Source organism: Neomonachus schauinslandi, chromosome 8, assembly GCF_002201575.2.
Source record: "Neomonachus schauinslandi chromosome 8, ASM220157v2, whole genome shotgun sequence".
In the NCBI taxonomy this organism is placed as follows: domain Eukaryota; kingdom Metazoa; phylum Chordata; class Mammalia; order Carnivora; family Phocidae; genus Neomonachus; species Neomonachus schauinslandi.
In genome coordinates, this window is record NC_058410.1 from 129933717 (window position 1) to 129952795 (window position 19079).

Sequence of the window (19079 nt, forward strand, 5' to 3'; positions counted from 1 at the left end):
GAACAAATAAACAGTCATGTAATTCTGTTAACCAACCAATCAAAACAAGACAGCAGATATTCCTCCTCCCTTGGAGCCCCTGTTGGCTTCATGATAATGGTTGAAGGTGTGATTTATAGCTTTATAGTTGTTAAAGGTTATAAATTTAAAACGTGACAATTAGAATTTTTGTCTGTTTTGATGTTTGGTAAAAACTCAAATCCAATAATGAACATATTGCACAAATATTCAAACAGCTAAATTTTAAGCTGTCCCGAGAGGAGCAAAGTAAATTGGAAAACTGATAGCCATCAGATAAGCCAAGTGTGCAAATCTGTATCATGTAGGCTTTAAGAGTTCTAGGGGCATAACTGCTTCAGTTCTATATTGTCTGCTGGTACTGTCCAATGGAAATATAGTAAGAGCCACAAATGAGTACCACTTATGTATTTAAATTTTTTCTAGTAGCCACATTAAAGAAGCAAATGAAGGACGTGAAGTTAATTTTTAACAATATATTTTATTTAATATATACCAGATACTATTTCAACATGTGATCAGTATAAAAATTATTAATGAATTTCCTTTTTTGCACCAAGTTTTCAAAGTCTGGTGTGTATTTTTATTTTACATTTAAAGCACATCTCAATCCAGACTAGCCACATTTTTAAGACTTCAAGAGTCACATGTGACTAGTAGCTACTCTACTAGACAGAGCGGCTTTATGTGGAACTTACATAAAGTCTAAAGTAAGATCCTAATAAGCACTAAATTAAGACAAACATTAATTGCTAACATGCCACAAATTAATGTGACCAGCACATTAATTTTTTGACCCTGAATTAATTCTTTGACCGTGAAACATGCTGTTTTGGAAGTAATCATTTTAAACTTTGAAAGCTCATCATAATTTCAACATTTTCTAACATCTTTATTACAGCATGATTGATTAGATTACGGTGTTTATTCAGAATGTTCTCAACATGTAGAAAATGGCTTATTTTTGAATATTGTTAACTATATCATATGCTTATGTAATGTTTTAAGATACTCCACCAAATGGGCTAAGAACACACAACAGACAAAGATAAACACTGGTCTTATAGCAAATTTGAAAATAGTATTGATTACATATTATTGAAATATTTTTAAAACTCATTTTCATAAACTATAAAATAAATTTTAAAAGAAACAAAATATTTTTATCCTATATTTAGCCAACAATTTAACTTTATAAACAGAATGCTATCAATTAAAGGTACAGGTATAGCATTGTAGCAGAGGTTTATGTACACTGGCCTTCAGTTAAAATAGAAAAAAAGTTTTGAATAAAAAACACTTTTAAATTAATCTTCATCCTCAAAACAATGTTCAGGAAGTTAAGCTACCAAAAACAAAGTGTAAAAATACCACTTAACCTCAGATAGCTCTTTACCATGTATAATTGTTAATTGTTAAATTTAAACCTTTGACATTGAATAATATTCAAGCAATATCATTTTTATTTCCGCTTAATTTAGAAGTCCAGAATTGAATCATGAAATTCCAAAGTCGATTCTTTTTAGTGTTCATTTGCTGTTGCATTAACCACTTCCAATAACAGATTTATATATATATGTATATATTTTTTTCTTAAGATTTTATTTTTAAGTAATCTCTACATCCAATGTAGGGCTCCAACTCACAGCCCCGAGATCAAGAGTCACACACTCTACCTACTGAGCCAGCCAGGTGCCCCATATATATATATTTTTTAAATCAGATAAAAGTATAACATTTCAAATATTTATATTTACTTAATTTCTTTTTAACACCTATATCTTAATACATCAGGCATAGGTTTATCACTTCATACATTTTAAAGAACACAATTATTAGAAGCCAAAAATTTAAGATTGCCCATCACCTAAATAAGAAACTATTCAGATTTTTCAGTATTCTAATTCAGTCCTAATCCATTTACATGTATAACTTTTATATTAGGTATCAATGTCACATAATTACAATTTTGATTTCTGTTTTTTATCCACTCAAAGGCATTTTTCATAATCTTCATAATTATCACTTTTAATGGCTACAAAATAATCTCATCAATATTATAAACTATCATTACCAAAAATTGTCCTGATAGTTATTTCTTTTAAGTATTTTAAAGAGATAAGTGAAGCATGCTATAGTCATTTAACAGAACATACTAACTATAGTAACTGTGAAGATTATATATCAGCATAACAAAATGCTTGTAAGTGAATCAATAAAAAAAATCATCACCATTAAAATTGCAACTATATAAAAAACAGGCAGGGCTGGATCCAAGGGCTAGAAAGAACTCTAGAAAAATAAACACTGATTGGAGGGGCAGAAATTTTCTTTACTTTTATTTTAATTGCTATTAATGTTATAATGATATCAGCCTATGGAACCTAACAGGCATTCAATAAGTACTTTTTGAAAGAAGGAAAAATAAGATTAAAGAAAAATTCACTCACCATCCCTAAGGATTACCTTGAGTGTGTACATGTATGTGTATATACAGAGAGAGCAGTCATCATTCCACTGGGAAATCTATTTCTAAAGTACTTTAGAAGCTTTTGTTGAACAACTCTGGCTTTAAAAACAGGTAAAATGGACATTAATCTCCCACGTGTGACCGATGACAGCTACCACCAAAATATTAACCTCCCCAAGCTCAAGGCAGATGACTGAAGCTTTCCCTCTTTAGAGATTCTGTTCATGGGTTTATAAATGAAAATGAGAATTTCTTTGGGTTTGGTAACACATTATGTTGTATCATTCACTTAAACATTCTAATGAATGAATTTATTAGATTCTTTCATGAAAACTGCCTCATTCCCTCCTCCCTTTTTCCATTAACCTTTCACAAAATGCTTGCAAGAGCAATGAAGGTAATCTCAATTTTGTTCAAGGACAGCTTTATTAGTATTAAAACTCTAGAAAGATTTTGGGGGTGCCTGGGTGGCCAGTCGGTTAAGGGTCCGACTCTTGATCTCAGCTCAGGTCTTGATCTCAGGGTTGTGAGTTCAAGCCCCATGTTGGGCTCCATGCTGGGCGTGGAGCTTACTTAAAAAACAAACGAGGGCGCCTGGGTGGCTCAGTTGGTTAAGCAACTGCCTTCGGCTCGGGTCATGATCTTGGAGTCCCGGGATCGAGTCCCGCGTCGGGCTCCCTGCTCAGCGGGGGATCTGCTTCTCCCTCTGCCCTCTTCCCTCTCGTGCTCTCTGTCTCTCATTCTCTCTTTCTCTCAAATAAATAAATAAAATCTTTTAAAAAAAAAAGCAAATAAGCCAAACTATAGATAGATTTTGTTTCAAAAAGTATAGATATATAGTGTGTGTGTTTACATCAGAAAAATGGTGACTATGTCATAGCTGGTTCTTCTTCAAGGTTATAAAGGTAACAGCTAATTAATTTAGATCCACCTCTTGGAGTGAAAAATCTGTTCACCAAAAAGTGTGACATATTAAAGGGATCCAAAGAACTCATAGAGGAGATAACAGGGAAAACATTATAGTTTTTATAAAATAAAGACATACCTGTCTTTCATTAATTGATAGAGGTTTTCTTTCATATATTCAAATATAAAATAGAGATGGTCATTTTCTCTGATAACTTCTTTTAGTTTAATCACATTGGCATGATTAAGTTTCTTCAGAGACTGTAAGGCAACAAATAAGCATTAAAATTCTTAAGGCAAAGTTATAGAAGTTGGCAAAATCGCATCAATCTTTATGATAATTACCTTAAATAATCTTACATTTCTTCTGAATTCATGAGTGAATTAAGTCTTAATGTCTATAATATTTTACATGACTAAGAACATCTTAGAACACAATTTATAATAAGCGGTAATTGTTTTAAGTAATGAATGTGAGTACAAAAATAAACCAAGTCAATAATACCTACCGAACATTTCAATCTGTTACTTTTTTTTCTCGTTCTATTCAATAGGCCTAAGTTTTTTCTGACTTAACTATGTGAAATTCCATACAAAGGTATGCAAAAATTTATACAAGTCATATAGCATAAAATAGAAACAGTATGTAGTAATTAAAAGTTGCCTTTCCTTTGATAACATGAATTAATATGTTCTTTTAAAAGTGAGAGTATACATTCACATATGAGGGTATAGTTTTTTTCTGTTCTCCACTGACATTCAGATGAGAAATGAGAAATTACTTAGGAAGATAAAGAAAAAAAAAAAAGAAATATAATTATCTTTGGAATGCTTCCCACAAAGAACAGAACAATCCTTTAGCTACCGTCCTCAGAAATGAGAGAGGTGAGGCAGAGCAAAAGCCTCCTTGAGTTCTTTTCATATGTAGGATTTTACCTTAACTTCTCTCAAGTTCATACATTCATCCCAGGAATAGAACTTTCTTTTCATTCTGAAATCAAACAAGAAAAGTTTAGTGTACAGGGACAGAAGATTTGAAACACAAATTACGCTGTTGGCTTTCTTACTCTAGTATTCCCTTTGGGTAAGCTGTGATCTCTCCCTCCTCCTTATAAGGAAGTCACCTCCCTTCTGTGTATCTCAAGGCTGTTTGATACAGGTTCACGATTACGTTATATCTGAAATTCTGCTTTAAATGCAATGGTGAAAGGATTATCATTAATCTTCCTTTCTGGGTGCCTTCTCTTATTTCCCTGATCAGTTTAATTGTGCTTTTCTAAAAGGGTCCCCTTCCAAATTTCCTCTTTCTAGAACTGAACAGATAAATATGAAACACTAAGGTGGACAGGAGAAGAAAATCACAAATTTTGGTAGCAAATTTAGTGATACAATTCTATCTGACAACTTCTATATCATTACCTCTGCTTTAAACAAGAAGCACATAAAGTTAAGTGATTCAGGTCAACAAAAATTCAGAAGCAACCAAACTTTAGAAATAGCTTTCTTTTAAAAATTTTTTTCTTAATTTTTATTTTTAAAGTTTAGTTGTCATGCAATGTTACATTAGTTTTAGGTATATAAGATAGTGATTCAACAATTATGTACGCTATGAAATGCTCACCATGGTAATTGTAGTCACCGTCTGACATTATTACAGTATTGTTAACTATATTCCCCTTGCTCTACTTTTCATCTCTGTAACTTATTTATTTTATAACTGGAAGTTTGCACCTCTTAATCCCCTTCACCTATTTCTCTCATTCCGCCCCCCCCCCCGCAACCACTAGTTTGTTCCCTATATTTGTGAGTCTGTTTTTTTGTTCATTTGTTTCATTTTCTTTTAGATTCCACATATACATGAAAGCATATGGTATTTGTTCTTCTCTGACTTGTTTCACTTAACATAGTACTCTCTAGGCCCATGCATGTTATCATAAATGGCAAGATTTCATTCTTTTTTATAGCTGAGTAATATTCCATTATGTATATATACCAAATCTTCATCTTCATTTTTTTTTTTTAGTTTTTATTTAAATTACATACAGTGTAATATTAGTTTCAGGTGTAAAATACAGTGATTCAACACTGCCATACATCACCCGGTGCTCATCACAAAAAGTGCACTCCTTAATCCCCCCTATCACCTGTTTCACCCATCCCCCACCCTCCTCCCCTCTGGTAACCGTTAGTTTGCTCTCTATAGTTAAGAGTCTGTTTCTTGGTTTGCCTCTCTCTCTCTCTCTTTTTCCCATTGCTTGTTTGTTCTGTTTCTTAAATTCCACATATGAGTGAAATCATATGGTATTTCTCTTTCTCTGACTTATTTCACTTAGCATAATACTCTCTAGCTCCACCCATGTCATTTGCAAGATTTCATTCTTTTTTATAGCTGAGTAATATTCCTTTACATATACATACACACACCACATCTTCTTTACCCATTCATCTATCAGTGGATACTTAGGTTGCTTTCATATCTTGGTTATTGTAAATAATGCTGCAGTAAACAGGGGTGCATATATCTTGTCAAATTAGTCAAATTAGTGTTTTTCATTTTTGGGGGGTAAATACCCAGTAATGGAATTCCTAGATTATATGGCAGTTCTATTTTTATTTTTTGAGGAACCTCCATACTGTCTTCCATAATGGTTGTACCAATTTACATCCCCACCAACAGTACACAGGGTTCCCTTTTATCCACATCCTCACCAACACATTATTTCTTGTCTTTTTGATTTTAGTCATTCTGACAAATGTGAGGTGATACCTCATTGTGTATTTGATTTGCATTTCCCTGATCATTAGTGATGCTGAACATCTTTTCATGTGTCTGTTGGCCATCTGCATTTCTTCTTTGGAAAAATGTCTATTCAGGTCCTCATCCATTTTTTAATTGGGTTATTTTGGGGGTTTTTTTGGTGTTGAGTTGTGTAAGTTCTTTATATATTTTGGATATTAATCCCTCATCAGATATATTATTTGCAAATATCTTCTCCCATTTAGAAGGTTGCTTTCTTGCATTTTATTCTCTATTTTCCCTTTTCCATCCCAGTGTTACCATTAGAGATAAATATACCAAAAGTAATAAAGGTAACAAAATAATTCCACCGTAAACACCACAGATACAGGTTGTATTTTTTTATGAACAGATTTTTAGTCACCACGCAAAGTGAGAGACAAGAAAAAAGAGGATTTATGTTCTAAAAAATATTTCTTCAAGTATAGAAATTACAAAGCTGGATTATGAAAATAAGGGCCCTATGAGCACCTGGGTGGCTCAGTCAGGAAAGCATCTGACTCGTGATTTCTGCTCAGGTCATGATTTCAGGATCGTGGGATCTAGCCCTGCCTCAGGCTGCATGCTCAGCAGGAGTCTGCTCGAAATTCTCTCCCTCTCCTTCTTCCCCTTTCCCCCACTCATTTACACACTCTCTCTCTCCCAAATGAGTAAATAAATCTTTTTTTAAAAAAATGAAGACCGTATGTGCCCTACTGTTTTCATTTAGTAGTATAATCTATTGAGATGCTCTAGAAGATTCTCAGGAAGCTTAAAGTTATCTTTATTGATTAAACTAATTCCTAGAAGGATTACTCAGAGTCCCTACAAGGGTATAATACACAAGGGTTAGGAAATGAGCAAAGGAATGGCAGCACACCATGGTAGTTAAGAATATGGGCTGTGGAACTGCCCTACTGGATTCAAATCCTTGCTCAGTGACTCACTGATGTGTGACCTTGCAGAGGTTCCCCATTGACTATTCTGGGCCTCAAATTCCGTAGTTACAAAGTAGAAATTACTGCATGTGAAAACCCTACTGCAAACTGCTTAGTTCAGTGCTCAGTAAATACCGGATGTTCTTGTTTTCCTCAGCCAATGTGAAGAACTTACTTTAATTTTAAGAAATTAAGCCAGTTTGTTAGAATGATAAGAAAAGGCACCTCCTTTTAGATTCCCTGCCATTTTCTCTTTCATTTATTCATTTATTCAACACCTACCATGTGCCAGGGCAATGCACGAACGAGAACCAGCGACGGTTACCATGGTGCCTCCCATCTAACACGAAATAGGCTTTAGACTAGTGAACACGAAACAGACAAAGTAGTTACAAGGACCATGAGATAAAGGGACTCTTTTAAAAAATTTAATGGCCCGGCCTTTTTGATAAGGCAGTACGTCAGCTGAGACCTGAAAGACAGAAGGTACCAGCAGGTGAAAAACCTCAAGACTGAAAAAACAGAAGTTTCAACCCGCCAGACAGAGCTAGAAAGAACTGGCTGGTCAAAGGAAATAAAAGACCATTTCAGGCCGATCCTTATTATTAATGTGCCCTGAGCTAATTTTCCTATCTATTCCCAGCTAGTCATCTAAACAAAAAGATAGTACTATTACTAGGTAACTGTTTTTGCTCTGCTTTTTCTCCATAGCACTTACCACCTTTAACATACTATACAGTCCTCCCCTCTCCTCAAATGTAAGCTCCTTGAGGACACCCCCACATGCCTAGATCAGTTGTTGGCATGCAGTAAGTGCTCAATAAATATTTACTAAATGACTAGATGAATTTCTATACTCACAGATGGGCTCATGAGGAACTATCCCACAAACAGGAGACCCTCCAAAATAGAATTGCCTTCCAAGTTCTTAAAGAGAAGAGAGCTTAATAAATATTTTAAATTTAATGAGTTAAGGGGATCTTACTACCATCCACTAGAATGAATTGTGTTACAGCTTTTTTTTCTTTTTTAACGGCAGCAGTTTATCTGCCAGCAGATAAACTGGCAAGGTTTCTTGCCAGTGATGTAAATTAAAATTCTCCAAAGGAAATTTTCAAAAAAGTACCTTTTATCTTATTCATTATAGTGTTCTCCCAACTTCTAAGCACTCACCCACCAATTTATCCTAGCCAGTTCAATGGCATTTCAAGACTGCTCAAAAGACTTGCCCACTGCTTACTGAACCAAGTACAGACTTCCTTCCCATGTTCACGTCTCAAATTATACCACTCTATCTGACATCTACCAGCTGCCATGCCACACCCTGGTTACTCCTGGCCATCTCCCTACTGTGCTAGTGCTCAGACTCTTCTCCACTTCACTCCTCAACCATCATTCTTAATTGTCTAATCTAATAGCCATCCCCAGCATCCGACTCCTGATTCTTCTGCTTAAAAGGCTTTCAGAATGAAAAATATCTTCTTCCAGATAATCTGTTTCCCTTCAAGAGGACATGCTTATTGCCCACTTTAAAGATTAAAGATAGGCAGCTCTTCCTCTGCTACAGAAAATTATTGAACATGGAATTTATTTAGAATTTTTAATCCAACATGGATGGATTTAAAGTGTTATGCCTACAGTATTTGTGGCCTGAATTTGCAGTGCCTAAAGTTTTATGCCATGAAGCATAAGATGATGGTCCTGATTGGATATTATGGAATGTAGGTTGTTTTGGTAACAAATAGGGATACACTGAGAATGGAGAATAAGGGGTCTAATACCTCAAGCCAAGTTTATTGCTTTTCATCAGGCTTGAGAGAAATGGCATTGCCTTCTGTATGACTCTTGCAGGTCAAAAACCATCCTAAGATTATGTTTTGTCCAGAATTTTAGGAGTGATGAGTGAACATTCATATTGATAATCCTGCCAGTAGCTTGGCTACACAGTTCTTCACTCCAAAGAGCTGCTCCCTTCTATGATGCCATGGTCACTCATAAGCACCTTGCTCTCATGAGGAATTGTTCTACCCTTCTAAGATCTCAACCTTTAACGCTTCACACTCTGACCACATCCTCCTCTCTTTTTTACCATTATTACCATTGGATGTACTGTATACGACCACTTATTCAACACTTGGCTTTGCCTGCCTCCTCCAGCTTGGATCCCATGTCAGCCTTCCCACCACTGTCCCCCTCAAGAGCACCTATATATTCTGATGTCCCCCTCTCCCAACCTTCTACCACTGCTGTCTTGCCATCCTTCAGTCTCTGCTCTCTGTACAAATCCATGAAGACTCTGTACAAAGTCATGTACACACCGCCAGAAGCTCCACTTTAGTATTCATCCCATGTACTCTGGGATTCTGAGAGCAGATTCTGACAGTACTAAGAAAGCCTTCTATGACTTTTTTAGCAACTAAGAGACATGTACTCCATGACTATTCAAAGTTCAATGCCTCCACTACCCCACTTTTTTACTACTCCTTGCCCTACTGCAATCTGGCTTATCTCCTCTTCTATTTCACTAGAACACCTCTCACCACAGCCACTAATTATGCCATGTTCTCCAAATCCAAAGAACACCAATATCTGTTTGGATACCAGAAAGCCATTTCTAGCTTCCCCTGCCTTTGCCTCCTAGTATAGAAGCTGGAAGAGTAGATTCTTCCCTCTCAGCCTCTCTTGTACATAAGGGAGACCGTGTGATCCATTTCTAGCCAATAAGATGTAAGGGGGAGTCATTTTTTTCCCTCTTATTGCGTTAATTAGGATCACCAAAGCAACCTTAATTAGTAGGGATACACAGGCAGTCTGGCCTTAAAACCAACTTTACTCGCAGTACTTCTCATGTTTCAGCATAAAGATGATGAATTGTATAAGTCTCATCAGGTTAGGGAAGTTTCTTTTTATTCCTATTTGCTAAGAGCTTTTTTCTCCCAGTCATGAGTGGGTATTGAATTTTACTAAGCCCATTCGGTAAATACTTCATTTCAGTTATTGCACATTGTATGTTTATTTGACAATAATGGCTCTTGACAATATTTTATAAAGTTATTTCCTTATAAATGTAATGCTTTGGATCATGCTATTTCAAAGTTTTTAACATTTGATGAGCATTTGTTAAAGCATTTTAAATTTTAGATTGTCATCATTTGGTTGATGTGGTAATCGGTCTCCAGGACTCATTCTGGAGGAAGCCGACTGCCGTGTCATGAGAGGACTCATGAAACCCTCTGCAGAGGCCCATGTGAACAGGCCACTTGTCAACACATGCTTGAGTGTTGTGTTGTGGGCTAAACTGTGCCCTCCCCCACAAATTCATATGCTGAAGTCTTAATTCCCAGTACCTCAGGATGTGACCTTATTTGGAGGTAGGGTCTTTACAGAAGCAGTGAAGTTAAAATGAAATCATTAGGGTGATCCTTAATCCAATATGACTGATGTTCTTAAAAAAAGGGGAAACTTGGATACAGAGATAGGCACAGAGGGAAGACCATGTGGAAGAGACATGGGGAGAAAATGGCATCCATAAGCCAAGGAGAGAGACCTAGAATAGAACCTCAGGAGGAACCCACCCTGCTGATACCTTGATTTTAGACTTCTAGCCTCCAGAATTGTAAATCTGTAAGTTTCCCTTGTTGAAGCCACACAGTCTATGGCTTACACTTTGTTACAGCATCCTAGTCTCGGCTAAATTTCCCCCACCCAATCCATATGTTGACGTCGTAAATATCTGAGTGTGACTGTATTTAGAGATAGACTTTAAAGAATGAATTAAGGTTCAATGAGGTCTTTAGGGTGGGTCCTAATACGGTATTACTAGTGGCCTTATAAGAAAAGATTAGGATGCAGACGTGCACAGAGGGAAGATCCTGTGAGGACACCGGGAGAACAGAGCCGTCTACAAGCCACGGAGCGAGGCTGCAGAAGAACCACCTCTGCTGAAAGCTTAATCTCTGACGATGCACCTGCCAGAACTGTGAGGAAAGCAATCTCTGTTTAGGCCACCCGGTCTGTGGTACTTTGTTACAGCAGCCCTAGCCCACTGACCCAGTGAGCCACCTTTGAAGGGGGATGCTGCCGTCCCGGGCCGGCCTTCCGCTGACCCCCCCCCCCCCCCCCTCCCCCGGAGACACCTGCAGCCAGAGCTATCCAGCTGAGCTACTCCTAAATCCCTGACCCCCGGAAACGGTGAATTCATAAATCTTTGTTCTTGTTTTAAATCACTAAGCGTTGGGGTAATTTGTTTATGTGTCATAGATAACAAATACTGTAGATTCAGAAGAAATAATCAAGTTAATAATAATTCTATTTCACTGGTAAGCTTAGGAGAATAGCACATACCAGTCAGAACTCAATTTGATCTTAGGAGCACCATCTGATTCTGAGGTCCGTTGTTTTAAGGAAATAATAAATTCTACTCTGCACTCAACTTTAAATTCTAAAACATTTTCAAACATGGCCTTCAGTTTCGGCTCCAATTTGTTATGCATACAAAGCAGAGCACTTATATTTTTTGATGTATCAACGTAGCTGGACAAACCAGAAAACATGGTAACAATATATGTGGGGAGAAGCAGACCTCCTTTCTGGCAGTGTTTCTCCAGAATGGCATTCCCCATGAGCCAAACAAGCGCAGGGTCTACACTCAACGTCTTTCTAAAGAAAGGGAAAAGAAAGATCAGAGCTTCAAACCTTGCAGTGTCGCACACCGTACCTTTTGATGGCCACCAGCTCCCCAGATTCGTTACTCTTGCCCATCAGCACACTCCCGTAGGTGCCGTCCCCCAGCTGTTTCATGGTTGTGTATCGGTTCATCTTGGAAAAATAGTGCAACAGAAGTTGTTGGTTGAAATGACTTCTTTGTTGAATATAAACTTAAATGCTTCTTTATTTTTGTTTTTTTCCCCTCAGACTGTTGTTGCTACACCAGTGACAGGTTTGTCATCATTAGACGCAGGCTCTTCCCCAGGATTACGTAGGTTCATGAGATATAGCGATAAGGAATCTGGCAAGGAAACAGTGCTTCCATTCCTATGAACACCCTATGAACAAACAAACAACAAGAATAAAAAATTCTCATTGAAGAATCTCTTCAAAAAATTTACTGGTAACCTAAGCACGGGGAAGAATTATAAATACTGGTGGGCTAAACATTTGTCAGTAAGTCCTTTGTGCTATGTGGAATGGGGTTCACATGTAACAGACTGATAATATTCATTTATGACTGCTTCATTTACATGGTGCTGTGCTATTTATCCCATTATATTCAGTAAATACTGGCTTAATGATTTGTAGGATTCCTTTTATACTGAATATAATCTGTATTATTCCAAATCAGACATTGGAAAGTCAGACAACTATACTATAGCCATTCTTTGAATCACTTTTTGCATTACATTTAATTTGGCCCATGATCCCTTATGTGAAACTCCTGGGCCAGATGTGTTTGGAATCCAGGAATCTGTACATTTTAGAAAAGTTAATATGGTGGATATAGCATACATTATGTAACACCTCCCAAGCAGCATCTTTTTTTTTTATTTTAAAGATTTTTAAAAAAATTTTATTATGTTATGTTAATCACCATACATTACATCATTAGTTTTAGATGGAGTGTTCCATGATTCATTGTTTGCGTATAACACCCAGTGTTCCATGCAGAACATGCCCTCTTTAATATCCATCACCACGCTAACCCATCCCCCCACCCCCCTCCCCTCTAGAACCCTCAGCTTGTTTCTCAGAGTCCATCATCTCTCATGGTTTGTCTCCCTCTCCGACACAGCCCCCTTCATTTTTCCTTTCCTGCTATCTTTTTTTTTAAACATATAATGTATAATTTGTTTCAGAGGTACAGGTCTGTGATTCATCAGTCTTACACAATTCACAATAGCACATACCCTCCGCAATGTCTATCACCCAGCCACCCATCCCTCCCACCCCCCACCACTCCAGCAACCCTCAGTTTGTTTCCTGAGATTAAGAATTCCTCATATCAGTGAGGTCATATGATACATGTCTTTCTCTGATTGACTTATTTCGCTCAGCATAATACCCTCCAGTTCCAGCCACGTCATTGCAAATGGCAAGATTTCATTCCTTTTGATGGCTGCATAATATTCCGTTGTATATATACACACATCTTCTTTATCCATTCATCTGTCGATGGACATCTTGGCTCTTTCCACAGTTTGGCTATTGTGGACATTGCTGCTATAAAGATTGGGGTGCACGTACCCCTTCGGATCCCTACATTTGTGTCTTTGGGGTAAATACCCAGTAGTGCACTTGCTGGGTCATAGGGTAGCTCTATTTTCAACTTCTTGAGGAACCTCCATACTGTTTTCCAGAGTGGCTGCACCAGCTTGCATTCCCACCAACTGTGTAGGAGGGTTCCCCTTTCTCCGCATCCCCGCCAACATCTGTCATTTCCTGACTTGTTAATTTTAGCCATTCTGACTGGTGTGAGGTGGTATCTCATTGAGGTTTTGATTTGGATTTCCCTGATGCCGAGCGATGTTGAGCACTTTTTCATGTGTCTGTTGGCCATTTGGATGTCTTCTTTGGAAAATGTCTGTTCATGTCTTCTGCCCATTTCTCCCAAGCAGCATCTTAACATGGCTGCAGAAAACTGTACGAAAGCCTACTAAGTAAAATAAATGAAGGCTACACTGGCATCACATCATTCAGGTCGTGTTACGTTGCAATGTTGTATACATTTATTTTAAAATGTTCATTTTTCAGAGCTTTGTGAATTTTGAAACTACAGATGAGGGACTGGATCTGTATGTATTAGAAGGGTACAGGTTTCAGCAGGTTCTGATTTTATTACTGCAGTTAAAGAAAAACAGAACAAAGTGCTGGCTTTACTGTGTACCCCATCACGACATTCAATAGTTTCCTTACTTCCATCTTAGTTCTGTTTCAAGGAACTGCTTCTCATTTCATTCTTAGATCGCTTTTAAAAATCTCTGTCATTCTGTTACAAGGCTTTATGCTGAGTTGCAGATGGTAACAAAATGCTTGGCACAGTTAAAATAGTTTGTTTTAAAATGCCTTTATAATTTGATGCTTCATTCAAAGATTTCTTTCACTGTAGTACTATTTCATTTCCACAAAATAAAATCATAGAAATTGTTTCTCTATTCTATGCAGAAATTTAGGACCCACAGGTTATGACGTGGTCATCAAAGTACTTAAGACTTCCAAAAGCAGGCTTTCAGGAGGAAGAAGCGAAAGTGCAGGGAAGGACAATAAAACTATGTTTATTCCTATTACGGGAACGTATTTGTCCATAGGAAAGGTGGGAAGAGCCCTGTGGGACTTTTAAGTAACAGGGTGGGGGTGCATTAGGGTATCATTTATTTTACTTCATATAGATAATACCCCCTTGAAAGTCATGTATGAATTAATTTAGGCTGTGCTAACTGTGGCCAGGATCTTAAAAAAGAGATCACAATAGTAGATTCCGTATCTATTTAGGTATTCTTTTTCAGCTTAAGTCTGAGCAAATGGTCTTAACAGATGCCAGCAAATGATTCCCCATTTGCCTGGAAATAGAATTTTTTGTAAGTGGTCTTTACATTATACATATACATGGAATCAAAATATTAAGGCATTTATAGAAAGGAAGTCATCATTCCTTCTGCGTGGTTCCTGACCCACACATGAATTTGCTTTTCTTAATTTTTTCCTTTATCTGCATAAGGAAATATTTTTGAACGATCTTTTGGGTTTTTTTTTTTAAGATTTTATTTTTAAGTAATCTCTACATCCAACATGGGGCTTGAACTCACAACCCCACGACTCTTGAGTCACATGCTCTTCCAACTGAGCCAGCTGGGCACCTCTGGGTTGTTTGTTTTGTACTGTGTGTTATGATTAAACAAAACACGGACTAAAATGTATTCATTCTTACCATTTAGAATTTTATTAAATCAGTATTTTGCAGTTTGTTATCAACATGTTAAATTGTTTGACATCTTTTCTAGCTTATCTTACTTGAGGTGACATGCACCTGCCTTTTTGCTCTCTGTAGGTTTACTGATCCCTTCTGGTTAAGTAACAATATAGAGAATATATATATGCAGAGGTGACAGGGTGCAAGAAACAATAGTCAAAATTTTACCTTGCAGTGACTTAACCTCCAAGAGTGGAATTAATTGCCTCTTTATCTTCCACCATTAAGATCATCAACCACCACCATCACTACAGATCTTCACTCATTGATGACTTTCTGCATTGGCCTGGAAACCCAACCATTTTTGGAGTGGAAATTGTAGAAACTTTATGCCAAGCCTAACCAACCACTTCCCAAAGAAACACTGGAAACACAGTTTGTTTCAAGTCAGGGTGGCTACAGCGTAGGATCTACTTACATTCAGGGAAGAATAAACAGGGGACACAGCCATTTCTCAGCTTCCATCATTGAAGGGGTGGAGTGATGAAGATAATGGACATGACATAGATTTTAAAAAGGTCTGATTTTGGTTCTCAGAGAATCTGTCCAGTTTAAGCCCTGCCTAACCTTTAAGTAAAACAAGTTTATACTATGCTCCCAAGCAAAAACCTTAGGGAGGCTTCTTTTGAGACATCTTAATTACAAAACAGATCATTTTCCAGGGTTAGAAGCCAACCATTTCCTTGAAATCCTCCTTGAAAATATAAAGACAATGGCCTCGTGTAAAGAGGCACAGATATCAAGGTGAAGAGTTTTGTTTTTTTTTTAAAATCATTATTCCCATGTTTCTACTCCCTGATGGCACATAAACAACTACTTTAATCGATGTACCACAGCAAGCTCCTAAACTAATTACTAGTTAAAAGCAATAGATTTAAGTTAAGAAAACATAGGCTGCCTATGGGTCCCCAGTTCACACACAATAATATGTCTCTACAGGTTATATTTATTCTTCTCTGTCGATCTACAGAAAACAAATTCTGCCGAATAGAGATGTGTTAACATGACTTCTTATGTATGTGAATATTTCCATCTCTACAGTTGACTCTTGAACAACATGGGTTTGAACTGTACAGGTCTACTTATATGCAGATTTTTTTCTGATCAATACCGTACAGTACTGTAAATGTATTTTCTTTCCGATTTTCTTAATAACATTTTCTTTTGTCTAGCTTACTTTATTGGAAGAATACAGTACATAATACATATACAAAATGTGTGTTAACTGTTTATGTCATCAGTAAGGTTTCTGGAGGACAGTGGGCTATTAGGTTTTTGGTGAGTCAAAAATTATACTAGAATTTTTGACCGTGAGGAGGTTCACACCTCTAATCCCTGCATTGTTCAAGGGTCAACTGTATATATATTTCCATATATATGTATATACATGCAACAAGGCAGGACACAAGTAAATGTAATACAACTATGATCCTTAATTTAGCAGAACTATTAGGAACTTGGAATTTTCTACAATTAAGTTACAATATGTAGTGACTTTCCTACGGCTAAACAAACCTTATATTTTGATTTAAAGGAAGAGATTTAGAGACTCAATTATAGACCTACATTAAGCAAATACCCTTATAATTTGTCTCCCATTATAGTTTTCTTGTTTTTATCTAAGTGCACAATTACTGTAAACTTAAGCTGTATTCTCAGTAGCTTCTGCCAGCTAAAAGGGATTTAGACTGGATTAAAGAAGATTAAACACAGAGGGCAAATGGAGGGTAAAACTTGTGTCTGCTAATCACTGAACAGATAACGTTTGGAAATCTTCAACTTGTTTTTGCAGAACCTACTGTAACGATATCACTCCAACGCTGACATTAACGTTTGTTTAAAAAATAACGTTTTAAGAATCACTAAGTTGTTTAAGAGCAAAACAAAAAAAGATCTCAAAGTAACCAAGATATATGTTTACAGAAATTGAAAGGAGAGCTTTTACAGTGGGACAACAAAGATTCCGTGTTTAAAAAAATAACAGCATTGTGCTTTGTGCTAACATTCACCCATTATTCTAAAACTAAACAAAATAAAAAACCACCCCAACGAAGAGATCAAACATCCTTGCGCAAGGCTAACTTTGCATAAGCAGTTAAGTGGCCGCCTTGGGGTGGGGGTTCTCCCTTCCCCTGACGCTGCAGTGAATTGGGAGACGGCGGACGTAAAGAAAGTCAGAAGGCTGGAGAGTAATGTGTTACTTTGGCTCAAAGAACATCGTTATCATTAGGACAGATGTCTGCTCATTTAAAATGATTATCTAAATATAATTAATCTCCTTTAGAATTGAAATTACAAGCCCCTAATACCAGTTTTATTGCTCCCCACTTCCCTGCCCCCTCCTCTGTCCCTAAATTAAAATGTCTTATCTGCGGTAAGAAAGTTTTCATCACGCCGACTCTCCCATCCTTTTTCGCAAACTAGGGCCCTTTAAAAGACTCCTGGGGCCCTGGTCCTGCCGGTGTGCCGGAAAGGGGTCGTCCCCCGGCCCTGTGTGTCCGGCCGCCGACGGCGGGTGATCCCCCAGCACCCCCGCAGCCGGTCTGGCGGGCCACTGCTGGCCGCCCCCTAGGGCCACCCTGCGCCGGGATTCTGCTGGGAGTCATTTGGGATGTACGAATGAGCACGGAATTTAGACCGAGTTTTCTTTCTTTTAATTCCTTTTTTATTTTGTAGTAGTTCTGAACTCAATTCCGCTGCCTTCCCGAGACGCGATCTCGCTTCTCACTCCTATTCTCACTCCTAAAGTAGTTTCCCCTCCAGCCCCAGCAGTAGAGCGAGCGGTGGAGGCGGGGGATCGGGGGCGTAGGGGATCAAAACGGAGAAGTTCCGGGGCCGGGGTCCTCACAATGAGGGATGCCTGCCGTCTTCCTCCCACCGGGAATCTAGCCCGCGGTCAAGGAGCGCGAAAAAGTGGTCCAGGGGACGTTGGAGAGCAAGGAACGAAGTAGGCGCAGAAGGACCCTCCCCCGCTTCGCCCTCGTCCCCCGGGTCCTTCTCCCTCCTGTCCCTCCCCCTACCAGTGTACAGGCCACTTCTCTCGGCGGAGGTTGGCCCAGGTAGGACGGGGCGCCGAGGGGACATGCCGGGCGGGCCTCGCAGGACAGGCTCGGGCTGGATCGGACAGAGGGTGGCGGCCCCGCAGCCCGCTCGGGATGACCTGCCAGGCACCGGCCGCTTACCTCTTTCGCTCCGGTGTGAAGCTCAGGCGTCTTGTGTGTTTCGTCTCCCAGGAAACGGCGGGGGCGTGCGCGGGCTTCTGAGCTTTCTGCCGGTTTACGCCCCGCCCATAGGGGGCGTGGTCAACCCGGGCAAACCCCGCCCTGTCCTGCGAGCCCCGCCTCCCTCGGGGCAGGGCTTCCGTTAACACCTGGGCGCCTCTAGAGCTAGTGCTCTCTGTAATTGGGGCTTCGGAAAGTCTTGGTTACCTTTACAGGTTTTTTTGTAGAAAGTTGGTTTGTTTGCCCTTTATTCTGTTTTGGTTTTGCTTGGATTCATTCTACAAAAGAATTTGATTCGTTAAATCTGGTTTGCAGACTTGGAAAGGGCAGAAGAAAGATACATGTTGGCCTACACTTGTATTTGCTTATGCGTATACCACCTGGGGGAAAATTGCTTTTGGATTGCAGTCCCCTGTATCAGTCAACTGTTCAGGTATGTCACCTCCTAGGCCGCACTTCTAAGTTTGTTCTCATATATTCATTCAGAGAGCCTACTAAGTACCAGTTAGAGTGTTAGTGGTAATTCCAAGATAAACTAATGTGTTTGTGTAAATAAATGAGTAAATAGTAACTAGTCTAGAGTTGTGAGAAGAGGACAAACTTGTGTTACTGCAAAAAAAAGTCCAGATTGGCTAGCAAGAAGGGTCCATGAATCAGAAGCATGAGAGACGAGGCAGTGATGTATCCATTTAATAATTATCTCTGAGGTATCGGCCCTGGGCTTGGCACTAGAATAATGCCACAGTAAACAAGACAGATATGCTCTCGGCCCTCTTGCAGTATAAAG

General features: G+C 38.4%; 1 protein-coding gene across 3 annotated transcripts in view; it reads right to left on the bottom strand.

Annotated features, from left to right (window-relative positions):
• Nucleotides 1–11926, bottom strand: part of MAK (male germ cell associated kinase) — a 47648-nt gene extending 35722 nt beyond the window's left edge. For all 3 annotated transcript variants that reach the window (XM_021697008.1, XM_021697007.1, XM_021697006.1), the window contains exons 1-3: nt 11826–11926; nt 4331–4385; nt 3534–3655 (exon numbers count right to left, since the gene is read on the bottom strand). In XM_021697008.1, the coding sequence (XP_021552683.1) occupies nt 3534–3655; nt 4331–4385; nt 11826–11926 (278 nt within the window). The remainder of the gene's footprint in view (nt 1–3533; nt 3656–4330; nt 4386–11825) is intronic.
• Between the last annotated feature and the right edge of the window lie 7153 nt (nt 11927–19079).